The 15,132-nt window shown below is 33.1% G+C and overlaps 2 protein-coding genes across 2 annotated transcripts; one reads left to right on the plus strand and one right to left on the minus strand.

Moving 5' to 3' along the window:
- Positions 1-3,050: 3,050 nt before the first annotated feature.
- LOC113400717 (probable pyruvate dehydrogenase E1 component subunit alpha, mitochondrial) lies at positions 3,051-9,453 on the minus strand. The gene is made up of 8 exons (XM_026640367.2): positions 9,246-9,453; positions 9,070-9,144; positions 8,613-8,781; positions 6,660-6,883; positions 6,362-6,533; positions 5,542-5,691; positions 4,809-4,984; positions 3,051-3,638 (listed from the first exon to the last, which is right to left on the minus strand). The coding sequence occupies exons 1-8, from the start codon at positions 9,297-9,299 to the stop codon at positions 3,459-3,461; spliced, it is 1,200 nt and encodes a 399-aa protein (XP_026496152.2). The 5' UTR covers positions 9,300-9,453; the 3' UTR covers positions 3,051-3,458.
- A 587-nt stretch (positions 9,454-10,040) lies between these two features.
- On the plus strand, positions 10,041-12,898 carry LOC113400718 (AN1-type zinc finger protein 2A). Its single transcript, XM_026640369.2, has 6 exons — positions 10,041-10,278; positions 10,407-10,449; positions 10,934-11,120; positions 11,627-11,781; positions 12,163-12,265; positions 12,685-12,898. The coding sequence occupies exons 1-6, from the start codon at positions 10,224-10,226 to the stop codon at positions 12,823-12,825; spliced, it is 684 nt and encodes a 227-aa protein (XP_026496154.2). The 5' UTR covers positions 10,041-10,223; the 3' UTR covers positions 12,826-12,898.
- Positions 12,899-15,132: the final 2,234 nt, after the last annotated feature.

The raw sequence follows: 15,132 nt of genomic DNA on the forward strand, positions 1-15,132 counted from the left end.
CTGTTAACTAAATAATTTGACTTTAATCTGAACGATCATTGGTTGATAGCAAGCGATGGTGCAATAGACCACTGAAAGTACAGTGTTTAGTCAATCCATTTAACCGAGCGTTTTACAAACTTAAGGAGAGGTAAGTTAAACATTTGAATTGTGTACGATAGAATATATTGAATAACCAGCTATTTCCCGCCTCCTTTGCTGGGTATTAAATTAAAAAAAAAAAGTGTAAGAATCAACGAAATGCAACGGACATTCATTTAATCTACGGACGATTCAACGTCGATTGATCATATACCATTTTTATATATTTATTTTACATATAAATAAGTATACTGATTGTGGCTGATGTTTGACAATTAATCTGTCGGTTTGATTGTCATTAAATGCATGATTGTAAAAATGCCTCTATTAGGTAAGTATGATTGGATTTAGAAGAGGATGATGATAAAGTTACTGCCTTCAAAATCATGAGATTTTGATATTTTTATTGAAAAAGTAAATAATTATATTTATCAATATTAATTCTTGCACTGTAAATAAGAAAATAATAAGAATAGTTTTAAAAAGTGCAACATTCAAATTAAATGCTGGCAGACTTTAAGGTGACCTTTGCCTCAATTTTAAAATATGTAAATAACGTTCTGAAATTAGTTTTTTAAATATGGAACCTTCTTCGTTGCTTCATGTCATCCATTTTTAATTTTAGGCATGTATGTACCTAAGTGTAAAACAATATTGTAAAAAGTTATTCGAATAAATAAAATAAGTTAGTCGAATAATTAAAATAAAATAAATTGTTATAAGTGTATAGTGTAGTTAGACTTCGATAATTACGTGATTTGTTTTTCTAGTCAATTTCTTAATATTAGTAATTATTTAGCTCTTAGAAAACATTTTAATATAATACATATAAATTTTATTGATTTACCAAAATCTTAACAATAATTTCGTTCAGTTAATTGGCGTGTCAAACTCAATGTACAAAAATTGCCTTAATATATATATTATAAGAAATAACCCTCTTAAATTCCGTTGCTTATCTGTGTATTGTGTAACACCAGCGTTGCAGAACTAATGCTAGTTTGACTATCGATAGTTGACTTCGAAAATTATTCAGGATATCGATAGTACTAACGATAGTATCGTATTGATCAATACTATCGATACTATCGATAGTATCGATATTATCGATAGCTCTCCGTGGGCAATACTATCGATAGCGGCAATACTATCGATATTATCGATAATATCGCTAGCTCTCTGTAAGCAATGCTATTGGTAGTAGCGCTACTATTGCTACTATCGATAGTATCGATAGTTTAGGACTATCGATAGTTTAGTAGTAATACTATAGATAGATTTAAAAGTAATACTATCGATAGTATTGCTCATGGGGAGCTATCGATACTATCTCTAACAACTTAACTATCGAAAGTCTATCGATGCAACACTATGTAACACTAACAATGAATACATTTTATACAAATCCATATATTTACAAATAACTTATTTTAAAATGTTTATATCGTTAAAAAAATGTTATTAAGTTCTTAAATAATAATTTCAAGCTTATAGGTAGCTCACATGATTTACTTACAACTCTAATAAACTTCAATAGTTAATAGTAAACATTCCCTTCAACATTTCTCGTACCTACAATCCTTCACATTCCTTTAGTAAAAGACGTTACCCTTAAGTAAAATTTAAAAAACATTAATTTAAAAAGTATTTTTGTATTAAATCCAATCAATTGTCACGATCGTGTGTGATTAAAAAATGCAAATTTTTGTCGTTACTTTGTTGATCAACAGATAACCTAAAAGCCCAGAATAAATTCCATTTTCCCGCTTTTTTGATTACAATGTTATGGCCTCTCCACTTTTACGCGCGATCGCGAAACTTGAGAGTATATGTAGAACAAGAACAGTTTCACGTAGTATTCGCGGCTCCTACGTGTCAATCGCATCCTTTTCCCATATTTTTGTCAGTTTTTTTTGCTTTGTGTGTAAGGACGCACAAACATTAAATATATTAATATGTCTTTTTGAACAATACACTAGAACTTTTGCGAGAACGAAACAGTGCAGGACCGGATTTAGAGGTCTGGCCTGGGGCCACAAAGGAGTGGAGGCCCTGGGCAGCAGGGGATTGGAGGGCCTGGGTAACAGAGGCGTCTAGTTATTTGTAGTTGTCAAAAATGTATTTACTCTTTGTATCAGTATCTATCATTTAAAACAGTAATTAGTAATATGATATTTTGATTAAATCCAAATATCTAAACATTATATAACATTAAAAGTGTTAACTCGTCGGAACCTCTATTATGGTGGAAAATCTCTTTTGGCGGCCCCACGGCCCTGCCTTAAATCCGGCCCTGGAACAGTGTGTAGCGTGATTCGAGCCGTGAATTCGTGCGGGAATGTCCTTGAGAACTTATATCTGAAGTTTTAAACAACTGTGAATATTCTCCTGTTCTTGAAGTCTATCAAAAATATGTACTTTAAATTGTATAGAGAATTATTTTAACGACAATATACAAGTAAGTATAATAGTCATTGTTAATTTTAGCTGAATTGTGCCTTTATACGAATCATGTGACTTTTGATGCCTCATATAATTTGCCTAGATATATAAGCTAATAAATAGTATACTGCGTGATTTAAAAAATCTATCTAAATCGCTTTAATATTTCTAGCATTTTTAGCAATATGAAGTTGATACAAAAGCTCAATAAATAATTGTGATTACGAAATATTTTGATGAAATCAGGACGTCTGTACTACGTTTAATGTATTAGCCAACTTGTAATACGTAGGGTTATAATCGAAATAAATTGTGGAATTTAAGATTTAGTTTCATTTTCGAAAAAAAAAAACAACTTCTCTTTACTTTGTGGCTTTTAATTGTGTAATTGTATTACGAAATAATTCAATTACGTTATTGTATCCATTCTTTCATCTCATTCCTAATTCAAACCTAATTAACGAGCTTCTTTACTTCAAGGACGGAAGATACGGCGATTTTATCAAAGCAATAAAAACGAAAACATATTTAATAAGAATATTTTATAAATATTTATTACCCTTAAACGTAGAACAAAATTGCAATAACATGCGTATATTTTTGACGACATACAAAGTGGCAGTTTCAATATGAACAAAAAATAAACAATGAATAAAAAAAAAAAAACGATTTCGAAAAAACGTCGCAAAATCAATTAAACAATCGATACTTTTTAATTATCCTAACTCTCTACATTTTAATGTTGCTTGTAATTTTAAACTAACATTTCTATAAGATCTATATATCCAAAAGGTATAAATGATTTCTATTATTCCGCCACAACGGTCATCCAATATGGCAATATAATTTTATTCGATTCATTGAATGATGAATCATTGAAATAATTTTAATATATATACAAAAACGAATTAGCAGCGGAATAACGGCGGATAAAATTATTTGCGCGCCACGACTTCGACGTGTCGCAGCGGCGCGGCCGGCGTGACGCCGCGGATCTGCGGCTCCAGGCTGCTGTAGTAGATGTCGCCCGCCAGCTCCTCCACGCCGACCTCCGGCTCCGACTTCGATACTTTTGTCGCTTCGTCGACTTCTTTACGGACTTGCGTGTCGATTTCCTGTTTCAAAAAAAATATAAGGTTTACGGTACGGTAGTATTCAAATTAATTACACTAATTCCGTCTGGGTAGGTACCAGCCGCTAGCCACATATTCTTCCGCAATGATTAGTATCGTTGTAATATGTTTTGAAGGGTGAGTGAGCCAGTGTAACTTAACATCTTAGCTCGCAAGGTTGGTGGCGCGTGGATGTTGTAAGTGATGATTAATATGTTTTACAGCGCCAATGTCTACGGGCGGTGGTGACCATCTACCGTCAGGTGGTCCATATGCTCGTCCGAGTGCCTATTACATAAAAAATCAACTTTGGGTACCACAACTTAAACTTTGGGATTCATTTAATTATGTATTTTAAATTCTATGATTGCACTCTTCGGTTAATACGTTTTGTAGTGTAGTCACCGTCGACATTGGGGTGATACTGATCACTTACCATCTGATAACACCTCTGTCTCTCCTTCCTTCGAACTAATTGTTACGAATATCTCAATACTTAAATAAAAGTAGTAATTGTCTATGAAACCATCTTATTTTCTTTGTTCGAATCTTTTTTTTTATATTGTCCAGACAGACATATGACTCCACTCCACCTGTTGGGAAGTGGAAGTGGAGTCCAAACGCGAAGACGACTAGTACACTAGCCTTAATAATTCGACAGTATATCAGAAGGCTGTGTGTAGGGTCCGTGCCGCTGCCCTACAATACTACGAATACGAATACAGAATATTTTAAGACGTATAAGCCGCTCGCGATCAGAACGGTTAGCAACCTTTTGGAACCGAGGAACTGCTGATACTCATTTATTTGTGTGATATTGATTTTTGCTCGTGATTTGTCACTGTGTTAGTTTAGAGATTCAAAGTTATACAATTATGTCAGTTAAATGTGAATATCGTTTATGGACGAGGACAATTTTATAAGTCAATTTCACATGGACAGAAATACATAAATATCTCCATACATAGAATGTAAAAAAGAGTTCCCATTTAATTTACTCCTGAGTCGAATTGTTCATAATTTATTTTTGGTATTGCTCTTTCGCTAGAGAAATGTTATTTTCGATATACTTTGATAAAGTTCAAAAGTATTCTGCAAGTGCACAGATTATATAATCATGGCTACTAGAGACTTCGTGTGAGGATAAAACGGTAACATATATATCAATATTACCTTGAGCTGGTCGGGAGTAACGAGCTCGTTGGAGAGGATCTTCTCCTTGAAGGAGGTGATGGGGTCGCGGGTCTGGCGCACCTCCTGCACCTCGTCGCGCGTGCGGTACGACGTGCCGGGGTCCGACATGGAGTGCCCCGAGTAGCGGTACGTCTCCATCTCCATCACCAGCGGCCCTGCGGAACGAGACATACTCCACGCGTGAGCCTCCTCGGACAGTGAGCGGCACCGTTGAATAAAATATGGCGCTGTTGGAAATATTAACCATCCCTGACATAGCCAATGCATCAGCAACCAAGGGAACTGAGATGTTATGTCCCTTGGGCCTGTTACACTGGCTCACTCGCCATTCAAATTGGAACACAATACGAAGTATTGCTGCTTGGCGGTAGAAAATATGCTAAATGGGTTAATGCTAGAGAATGTATAGTTAAGGTTACAGTAAACAGTTCAGCTGGTTAGAATTACGCTTTACCAATTACCGAACTACATTTAGATTATGCCATTGTAAGTAAACTTCTTTAAGCTTTTCCAATTTTTTAAAACAAGCAGCATCAACAATATCCATCTGACCGAAATTAGAATACCCTACGCCAACTTCTCAACACCTATCTACTAACTAATACGAAGATATTGACCGGAAATGGACGTTAACTCCTTATGGTCTGTTGCCATTGACCTTGACTTAAAGCAGAAACCTTTCCTACATATTACCTCATAGTAAAAGTCCTACCTTTCCCGCTAGTACAATAATCGATGGCGAACCGCGTCGCCTCCCTGGTGGCGATGACGTCCATGCCGTCCACCCAGATGCCGGGGATGTAGTCTCCTCGGCTGTAGTAGTCGGAACTGGCGGAGGCCCGGTCCACGCTTGTGCCCATACCTTTGTAAATTTATATTCATACATTAACAGCCTTTAAATTTCCCACTGCTGGGCTAAGGCCTCCTCTCCTTTTGAGGAGAAGGTTTGGAGCTTATTCCACCACGCTGCTCCAATGCGGGTTGGTGGATACACATGTGGCAGAATTTCGTTGAAATTAGACATATGCCGGTGTCCTCACGACGTGTTCCTTCACCGCCGAACACGAGATCAAATACAAGCACAAATTAGGCACATGAAAATTCTAACACCGGGACATCTCGGCTCTAAATTAGTGGCATTAAATTAATATTCATCATAATGATTTAAAAATATTGTTTATCGAACCGAAACATGGCAGCTTCAATTAAATTCAAACTGAAACTGACGTAAACAGGATAACAAGCAAAACTAACGATAAAATCTTAATTTCAAACAATGAGATAAATGCATGTCACGTATATCCTACGTACTATAATCACAAGTATAAATGAATATCCGAAAACCGTAAATTTGTTGTTACATCGGTGTCTTTTTGTCTATCTGTCTGGTGGTACAGAACCTTCAGTTCTCTGGTCCGAAATTTCACTTCAAATTTGAAAAACTTATCGTTAGACTTATATAAAAAAAATATATGTATTGATTTAGCTCTGCCAATGTATTGAGAGTCGTCGGGAGAGGCCAGTCAACCCACCGTAGCCGTTGTTCTCGCACACGAACACGCACGGCAGGTCCCACAGCTTGGCCATGTTGTAGGCCTCGAACAGCTGCCCCTGGTTGGCGGCGCCGTCGCCGTACAGCGCGAAGGTCACCCCGCCGTCGCCGCGGTACTTGTGCGCGAACGCCAGCCCCGCGCCCAGCGGCACCTGCCATGTGCGTGTATGGTGGCGGAGACAGCAACTTAACGCCAGGTAGCGTTCGTCTTTTAAGTAGGCGAAATAAAATTTTCTCAACAGAAAGGGAAATGGTACAATTCAATAATTATATCTTACCTGAGCTCCAACGATACCATTGCCTCCGTAAAAGTTTCGACCATACAAATGCATAGAACCACCCTTGCCTCGTGAACATCCCGTTCTTCGTCCTGTTAATTCGGACAGAACACCGACCAGACTGACGCCCATCAAATGAGTCCATCCGTGACAACGATATGCAGTGATAACAGAATCGACTTCACGCATTGCTGCACGCATACCGACTGCCACGGCTTCCTGACCTGAGGATGATATTAATGTTTTATTACGAATTCGAAAACAAAACACACATATTCCAAACTAAAAAAAGTGATTTTTTTTTCGCTGAAATCACGAATTAACGCGGTTCTCCCGAATTAAACGAGGGGAGGGGGTGCTTTGTGTTTAAATAAAATACAACGGAATGCCCACTAAAAAACCAATGGTATCGTCTCAATCCCATCGGGGATCTATGCGACCTGACGTTAACCCTGGAGACCAACTCCTGAGGTTAGGTGAGGTGATACCTGTCGCTTCCGAGCATAGCATTTATCATGCAGTGAGAGGTCTCTGGCGATAATGGTAGTTTTATCTATAACCTATTCCAAGCAGAGGACTAGTATAGACAAATAAACGTCTCTGACTTTAAGGCGATGCAATATTGTTGATTGAGATTTTGAATAACCTATGATGATGATCTAATCTATTCATTATGGATGTAGACAAAGTTGCCATCAGAATTTTGGTACTAAAAATACAGTGGACAGAAGTAGTCAAGAGTGATGCCATTTTATTATATATAAAGAAACATTAATCAAGAACTGTTGCATAGAAGAGCTATTAGCAAATATAAATGAACATGTAAATCTTATCATATATTTCAATCGCAAAAGGACAAAAGCTTAATAAATAAAATTCTGATATGGAATTGATCATTGGTCAAGAGCTTGAATAATCTATATTACTATGGATTTTCGATAAAAAAAGGAGTTTTAAACATCAATGACACTGTTATTGGAACTTTAAAATAGTAATAGTAAATTTAATGTGGATATAAATAGTAAAGTATAATAGTGTTGGTTTTTAATAAAGATATATATACTGTTAGTAGTGCACAATATAGCACAGTTATTAGCAGATTGTGAATAAGTTAATCTAAGGTTAGACTACCTTCATTCTTTCTTCGATTGAAATAGACTATAGTTTTGTTTATCTTTACACCTTTGATTGGAATAGGCTACTGTACACTACTTTACTAAAGTTTGCCTTTTAGTGGCTAAAATCTGATCAAATTTATTGAAATTTAAATTGATCTCATCTTTCATTTTATAACTGATCTAAAATAAAATATATACAGAAACATCAAATTGAAATATACATATATTTCAAATATACCTTGATAGCTATTTTTAGTTATATATGAAAATTGGAAATGCTGTTATTGATAGCAATCAGTGAATTTAATCTTGGATGAGATAAGTTAACATAAGATTTTACTATTTCGATTTATACTAACATAACAAACAAAAATAAATAGATCAAAATACATACATAAATATCTATATATATGTAATTATGATAACTTGAAAAATAACAATATATTGAAGAAAAAAATTGTGTGTACACAAGTGAAAAAGTAAAATGTTGAACAAAATTCAATTCATTAAAGCTACAGTAAAGTCAGCCTTATTGCTGTCAGCAATATCAGAGTAAACAAGTTTGAGATAAAATTGAAAATGTTATTGAAATATAATATATAATATAGATACACATAAAAACAAATATGCATTTTAAAATAATACATTTTACTTTTAGCATAATACAATGATTTATATAAATAAACTATATGTATTTTCATTACGATGAATTAAATAATATTTGCTATATAAAAATAATTTTAACCTTCTTTTTTATTGTTGCAATAATATAATATACAGTTTTACAATTTTTTATCAAAAGCCAGCTGAATATTTTAAGTGTGTTTATAAATACCTGAATACAAATGGCAGAAGCCACGAATAATCTTTTCCTTGTACAAATTTCCTGATGCTGTTTCAATTCTCCTGAGTGTTGCCAGTTTCTCATATAATTTGAGTGCATCTTCAGCTGTAAGTGTGGCTGATTGAGCAGGACCTTTATCCAATTTGTGGAGTTTATAAGGCTAAATATTTAAAAAAGAAATATATTTTTTAACTCAAATCATTAATAAGTTATTAAACAGTGTTTAAGTTTATTATTTTACTATTCATACAGAATTACAAATATTCCATTAAAATAGTATAGATAACAAGTTTACACTTGACATTTTGAAGGTTAGGTTACATAATTTAAATAAACTTTCACTAACTAGACACTGATATCAAAATTAATGAAATTGTGAATAAATATTGAGCATGTAATTACGTAGAAACAGTGCACTGATAAAAAAAAAAACATTAGAAGAACTTACTTTAATTTCAAATGTAGATTCAGATTTGGTACTATATTTTGCGTTCGAAGTGGTTGCAACTGGGCCGGCCGCTTTCTAGAACACAAACACACGCCAATTATAGCTCAAGACTAATAGCGGCAACAATGGTTCATTTATTTTTCTTATTTTTTAAATTTTAATAAAAAATAGCCCACCGTGATTGAAGTTCCGCTAAGGAGCTTAGCGGCAGAAGGGATGAGCTTGCTCATTGTTTTGATTATATTTTCGATAAACCCCAGATTTATTGAATACCCTATTTTATTGATTTGTTATTTAAATACAATTTTATTGTACTATCAAAAATCTTGGCCGACCCTAGACATATGTGATACTGATGTGCGATGACAAGTTGACAGCTTCTAAATGTCATACATAACTGTCACGGGTATTTAGGACAAAAGGTCATTTGCATATGATCAGAAACAAATAGCGCTTTTTAAAAAGTATCAAAGAAGAATGTATATTTGATTATATTTAATATTTGTTTTCTTACATAAATAAGGTTGTAGCAACGATAAAAATATATCTAAACAATTGTATAAATACATATTTCATGCGATTTGCTAATAACTCAGCTATATTGTGCACTACTAAGAGTTTACGATTAATATTTCTTTATTTATAATACAACTAATACTGATTCAATATTAATACTTAATTTCACTTTAATTTTACTTTTAAAATTCCGATAATAGTTTCGTCGACGTTCATAACGCCATTTTTTCGCAAATTCATAGTGAATATTTCTCTTATACTTTGGAACTTTGGTTTACTTTAAGCTTTTTATGTTTTTTGTAATAATCAAAAGAGAAATATTGTTTTCTTAATTGTTAATTTAAAAATAAGGAAAACAAGACAAATAAATATTATGATTATTTTTTCTTAATATTACTATGAATATTCTAGATATTTATATGTTAAATGTCAGTCTGACATTGACAGATAAAAGTTCCAACTTCCAAGTTAAATATGTCGTTTCATTGTTATTTAACTTTATTCGTTAAACAACGATGACTTTTGCATGAGTGTCTAGCATATATACTGTTTTAATTTCGTATTATTTCGCCATTCTTAAATAAACTTTCAAAAGGTTCAGACGCATTAAGTTTAACATCGTTTTAATCACTTAAACAATGGAGTTTCCTCATATTGGAAAGAATTGTTCATATAAATCTTGTAACAAATTAGGTAAGTAACTTTTATACACCTTTTCTTTAATCTTTGTATAAAACTTTAAAACTTTGAATTATATTGTAAGTAAATCTGATAAATAGAATTTTTATTTCAGAAAAATTAAACAAAATTTTATTTTTCAGACTTTCTGCCAATGAAATGTGATGCTTGCAAGGATGTATATTGGTAAGCCTTGACTATAGAAATATTTCCGCATTTAATGACAAAAAATAAATAAATTATATGTAACAATTTTAATTTACTTTAATATTATATGACTCATAGTAATTGTTCAATGAGTCATAATCATGACAGTAATATTTTAGTAGGTATTACAAAAAATATATATGTGGGTAGAACCTACTAACTTGATCCGGAAATTTTTAACATAATATTTATTACAGTTTGTTTATTTACATATTATTCTCAATTAGTAATAATTACAATATAAAAGTATTATTTTTTTATTTAGAGACACCATTTTTCTAGTCTATGACCTTAAAATATTAGTAACTGCATTCAAGGTTTATGAAGAACATTTCGATACACTCATGAATTATTTATGTATTATTCAAATAGTTTGTTGCAACACAATGAAAACTTATATATACAATTTCTTGTAAGTAAAAATAAGTAGTCTATTACAGTAGAAATATGTTTACATTTGCAGCTCTGACCACTTCACATACATTAAACATGAGTGTCCAGCACCTAATGGAAGAGATGTGCAAGTCCCACAGTGTCCACTCTGTGGTGCACCGGTGCCTGGGAAGAGAGGAGAACCTCCTGATGTTGCAGTGGGTGCACACATAGACAATCAATGTACATCAGATCCTGCAAGGGAAAGAAGAAATAAGGTAAATTAACTCCATTGTTTTTGTCCAACTGAGTATGAGGCAATATGATAATTTTATGATGGAACTTTAACACTCATATAAGCACATAGTTTCATTTCTCCTAAATAATATTATATTTGTAAAAGAGGTCTTATTTGTTAAACTTTCAAAACTTACAATCTTAAAGGATCATTGAATCATCATGAATTTGCATACACATTTTCAGAGACACAAATAAGAATAAATGATGAATGAAGAATATCTAAAATTTGTAACTAGTCACCTGCTGAACTGAATTTCAACGAACAAGTTAATAAACCACCTTTAAAACTAAACCTAACACTTTCAAAAATAAGGATATTCAATATTTTCTACTATTAACTAGACACCTAAATTAATCTTTTTTTTTTTTAAATATCACTTATGCAAACTTTTTGTTATATGCTCAGTGATATGCCGAGAAAACTTAGTACATTACGAAATAAACTTTTTTTTTATGATATCTCAAAACATCATGTATTTTACAGGTATTTACAAATAGATGCTCCTACAAAGGATGCAAAACGAAAGAGATGGTGCCCTTAGTTTGTAGTGAATGTGCACTTAATTATTGTCTTCGTCACCGACATGCCGCTGATCACTCCTGCGAAGGGAAATTAGCAGCTAAGAGAAGACAAGCCGCGTATGTATAATTTAAATTTATATAAAATAAACAGTGATCCCTCTCTTAACATTAATTTTATTAATAAGAGCAAATCTAACATGAACAAGTAATTAAATGTGTGTGTAAGAACAAGTATGTACAAGTGAATATTTATTTATTTTGATAATTTGTATAAAGTATTTCTGAAAAAACGTTAGTTTTGTTATTCCTTTTCAAATAAAAGCAAACTTTAAAATTGTGATGTCTATTGTGGTGATTATAAACAGTAGTATTACAGAACTATGCCTACAACCAAGTTCTGATAGCAAAACTTATCACTGTACAGTTCTGTGGTAAAATAAAGGAAGGGTGACCTAGGTTTTGTACAACTGTTGTAACATTATTATTATTATTTCACAGTAATGCAGCGATGGCTCGATTAAAAGCAAAAGAAATTAATTTAACAAATGGAACAGCTGTCTCCACTCCTGTAACTGCATTCTCAGAAGTACAAGGAAATATGGTAAGGGAATCTGAAATAATTTATCACAAAACTTACTTTGTAGTGGTGCATACTGCATGATACAACTATAGTCTATACAGAATTATATTAATCATTCATCAATAAGGCATTCAAGCAAATCAATGTTATTTTTTTCTTTGAGCATAATAATATTCTGCACTGGATGATACACATAGGAAAATGTTAATGATAGATTTGTTTTTGTTACACCCAGTAGGAAGTGGTTGTATGTGTATGTTACATAGACTGCACAAAATTCTTATAATTATTGTTATCGCTTACACTGTTAACCATGGGATCTAAGATGTTATCTCCCTTAGACACCGACACCACATAAATATATTTCACTATGTTTCAAACGAATATGTGGGTCATTAAGGGACTGACTTGTTTACAATATATATGTTGTCAACTTCCAGTCGGAGGACGAGGCGCTGGCTCGTGCGCTGGCGCTGTCGATGCAGGAGCAGAACTCCGCCGTGCGCGACAACAACTTCGCGCGCGCACTCGCCCGACAGCGCGTCGGCGGGGAGCAGAACTCACGCTGCTCCGTGTCCTAGCGTGTTGGGGGGGAGGCAGAACTCGTGCTGCTTCGCATCCTAGTGTGTGTGGGGGGGGAGCAGAACTCGTGCTGCTTCGCGTCCTAGTGTGTGTGGGGGGGGGAGGGAGTAGAACTCGTGTTGCTCCTAGCGCCGGCAGCACACGTGGGATGTCGCATAGTCACAGCTAGTTGCGTATGTTACGGCTAAATTTATTTCTCATAGATAAGCTACATACAAATATATATTTTTTATTTTACAATCAAAACCAGGCACTGTATTCCTGGCTGTGTGAATATATCAATTGTAAGAGCGACCAGTTGAGCGGATTAGAAATCCATGTGGTGCAGCGCCATTTAGCGGCGATTAAAATAATATAGATAATTTAAGCAGTTCACTATTTATATGTACATTATTATATTAGTCTCAAACAGTTTAACATCCATTTTTATATTTATTATGTTACTGATAAACAAAACGATTTCACATTTGACATGTACAGATGTTTGTAGAATATCATTGAGCTCTGGCATGCGATTTGAATCTAACCAATTTCTATATCGTGTTTCGTAAATCTTTGATCATGTGACATATTCAATATTTATGTTATTAAAATACATTTTAGATTCCAACAAAATCCATCAAACAATATGCAACTTATCAATGCCCTTACCCGTGTGATAAGTATGTCAATATAAAATTTATTACTTACTCGCTTACTACTTAGCAGCCCAGCAATAAAAGGGCCTCTATTGCTATTTACGAAAACAAAAAAACAAAAACAAATAGAATTTCTAGTACCAACTATATATCTTCTATATAAACTAACATAAAAAAATCATTACTTCTATTTTGATCAATTATAAGAAGTTATGGGCACAGATTTTAATGTTAAGTTTTTGTGACAACTTGCCTATTAGACATAGGTTAGTGAATTGTTAATCCCGCGCTACGACGAATTTAGAGTAAAACAAACGAAACTAAATCATATACAACAGTTGATAAGGCTTTTCTATGTTAACAATTTAGCCGTAACTATTAATATGCTTGAATTTAATATTTCTAAGTCCAGCCGATAAAAGACACAGTAAACTATAAAATTGTCCAATAAAGTGCGTTATAGTCTAATTCGTAACTATGTACTAAAGATATATCATGATAGAAATGCTTTAAAAACTAAAAAAAATATTTGTTTAATAGCACAATTGTAATTCTAAGCCATTAATTGTATTTTTTTAATGCAACTGTACGATGGGAGTTCAACGTCGAATTTGAATATGTTTCTTTTATGTAATATATAAATGAAACAATTTCAACACATATAGGTTTTACTTCACACTGGCAGGTCACGTGTCGTGTTTTCTCTCTTAAAATGTATAATGACCAAATAAAATAGTATCCTGTTAATTTTAAACTATATAAGCTTTGTAAATATTATTTTAGATATAATGTTTTTATAAACTGTTATACGAATCACATGCTTTGAATGTTAAACAATGGACATGATTATTATTGTTAATGATTGCATGAATTTAATATTTTAATGTGTTTTATAGTTAGATTCCGTCATCAGACAGACAAAAAAAAGACAACATAAACTGGCAACACTATAAAAAAACTGAATAACATTTTGTATAGATTAGAAGAATATATAAAATATTTTCGTCTTATGAGTACCGTAATATGACCAAAGCCTGCATGTGGTAGTTATGAATAAGGGGGTTTATGTGTAAAAAAGTGAGTACTCTTGGTATTACCGTGTTTTGGTTTGAAGGGCGAATGAATGGGTATAATTACAGGCACGAGAAAATAACATCTTAGGTCTGATATCCAGCCAGACATTGACGGTGTAAGACGTGATTTTAATTTGCAATGTCTTTGATCAAAGTTGACCACTTACAATACGGTCCATGTGCTCTTTAAGCCTTTCTAAAATAAATTAAAGTAGAACCTTACACGGCGGTTTAATACAATGGCATAAAATAGAAAGATCACAAGTGCCTCTGAATGCTAATATGTATATTAAAATATTTACAATTCGAAATAACACTAATTGCAAGTTGTGCTGCTTCGTCCATTACCTCTTGTGACGACATTTAGACGTCAATGAGATACGGAATCTGTTTATAACACAATGATTAATTGTCATTCTTTTCTTATATTTGACATTTCTTGTATTTGATTTATTTTTAAATAAAGTTATTTGGTTTTAAGGTCATTTATGTTTTATTTCGTTATATAAACATTTCGTGGTGTGCCATTTGATGTGTATTTTTTATTTATGGATATTCTAATTTTGTTATTACATAATAGGAATTATAAAATTTT

Source organism: Vanessa tameamea, chromosome 22, assembly GCF_037043105.1.
Source record: "Vanessa tameamea isolate UH-Manoa-2023 chromosome 22, ilVanTame1 primary haplotype, whole genome shotgun sequence".
NCBI classification, from domain to species: domain Eukaryota; kingdom Metazoa; phylum Arthropoda; class Insecta; order Lepidoptera; family Nymphalidae; genus Vanessa; species Vanessa tameamea.

What these genes read in the sequence shown, in the direction of transcription:
- LOC113400717 (XM_026640367.2), bottom strand. Translation starts at nt 9,299, where the DNA reads ATGAGCAAGCTCATCCCTTCTGCCGCTAAGCTCCTTAGCGGAACTTCA. An exon ending in TTAGCGGAACTTCAATCACG is followed by an intron (nt 9,145 to 9,245) that starts GTGGGCTATTTT and finishes TTTGTGTTCTAG; the next exon opens with AAAGCGGCCGGCCCAGTTGC. An exon ending in CTTCTGCCATTTGTATTCAG is followed by an intron (nt 6,884 to 8,612) that starts GTATTTATAAAC and finishes TATCATCCTCAG; the next exon opens with GTCAGGAAGCCGTGGCAGTC.
- LOC113400718 (XM_026640369.2), top strand. Translation starts at nt 10,224, where the DNA reads ATGGAGTTTCCTCATATTGGAAAGAATTGTTCATATAAATCTTGTAAC. An exon ending in TAAATCTTGTAACAAATTAG is followed by an intron (nt 10,279 to 10,406) that starts GTAAGTAACTTT and finishes TTTATTTTTCAG; the next exon opens with ACTTTCTGCCAATGAAATGT. An exon ending in CAAGGGAAAGAAGAAATAAG is followed by an intron (nt 11,121 to 11,626) that starts GTAAATTAACTC and finishes TGTATTTTACAG; the next exon opens with GTATTTACAAATAGATGCTC.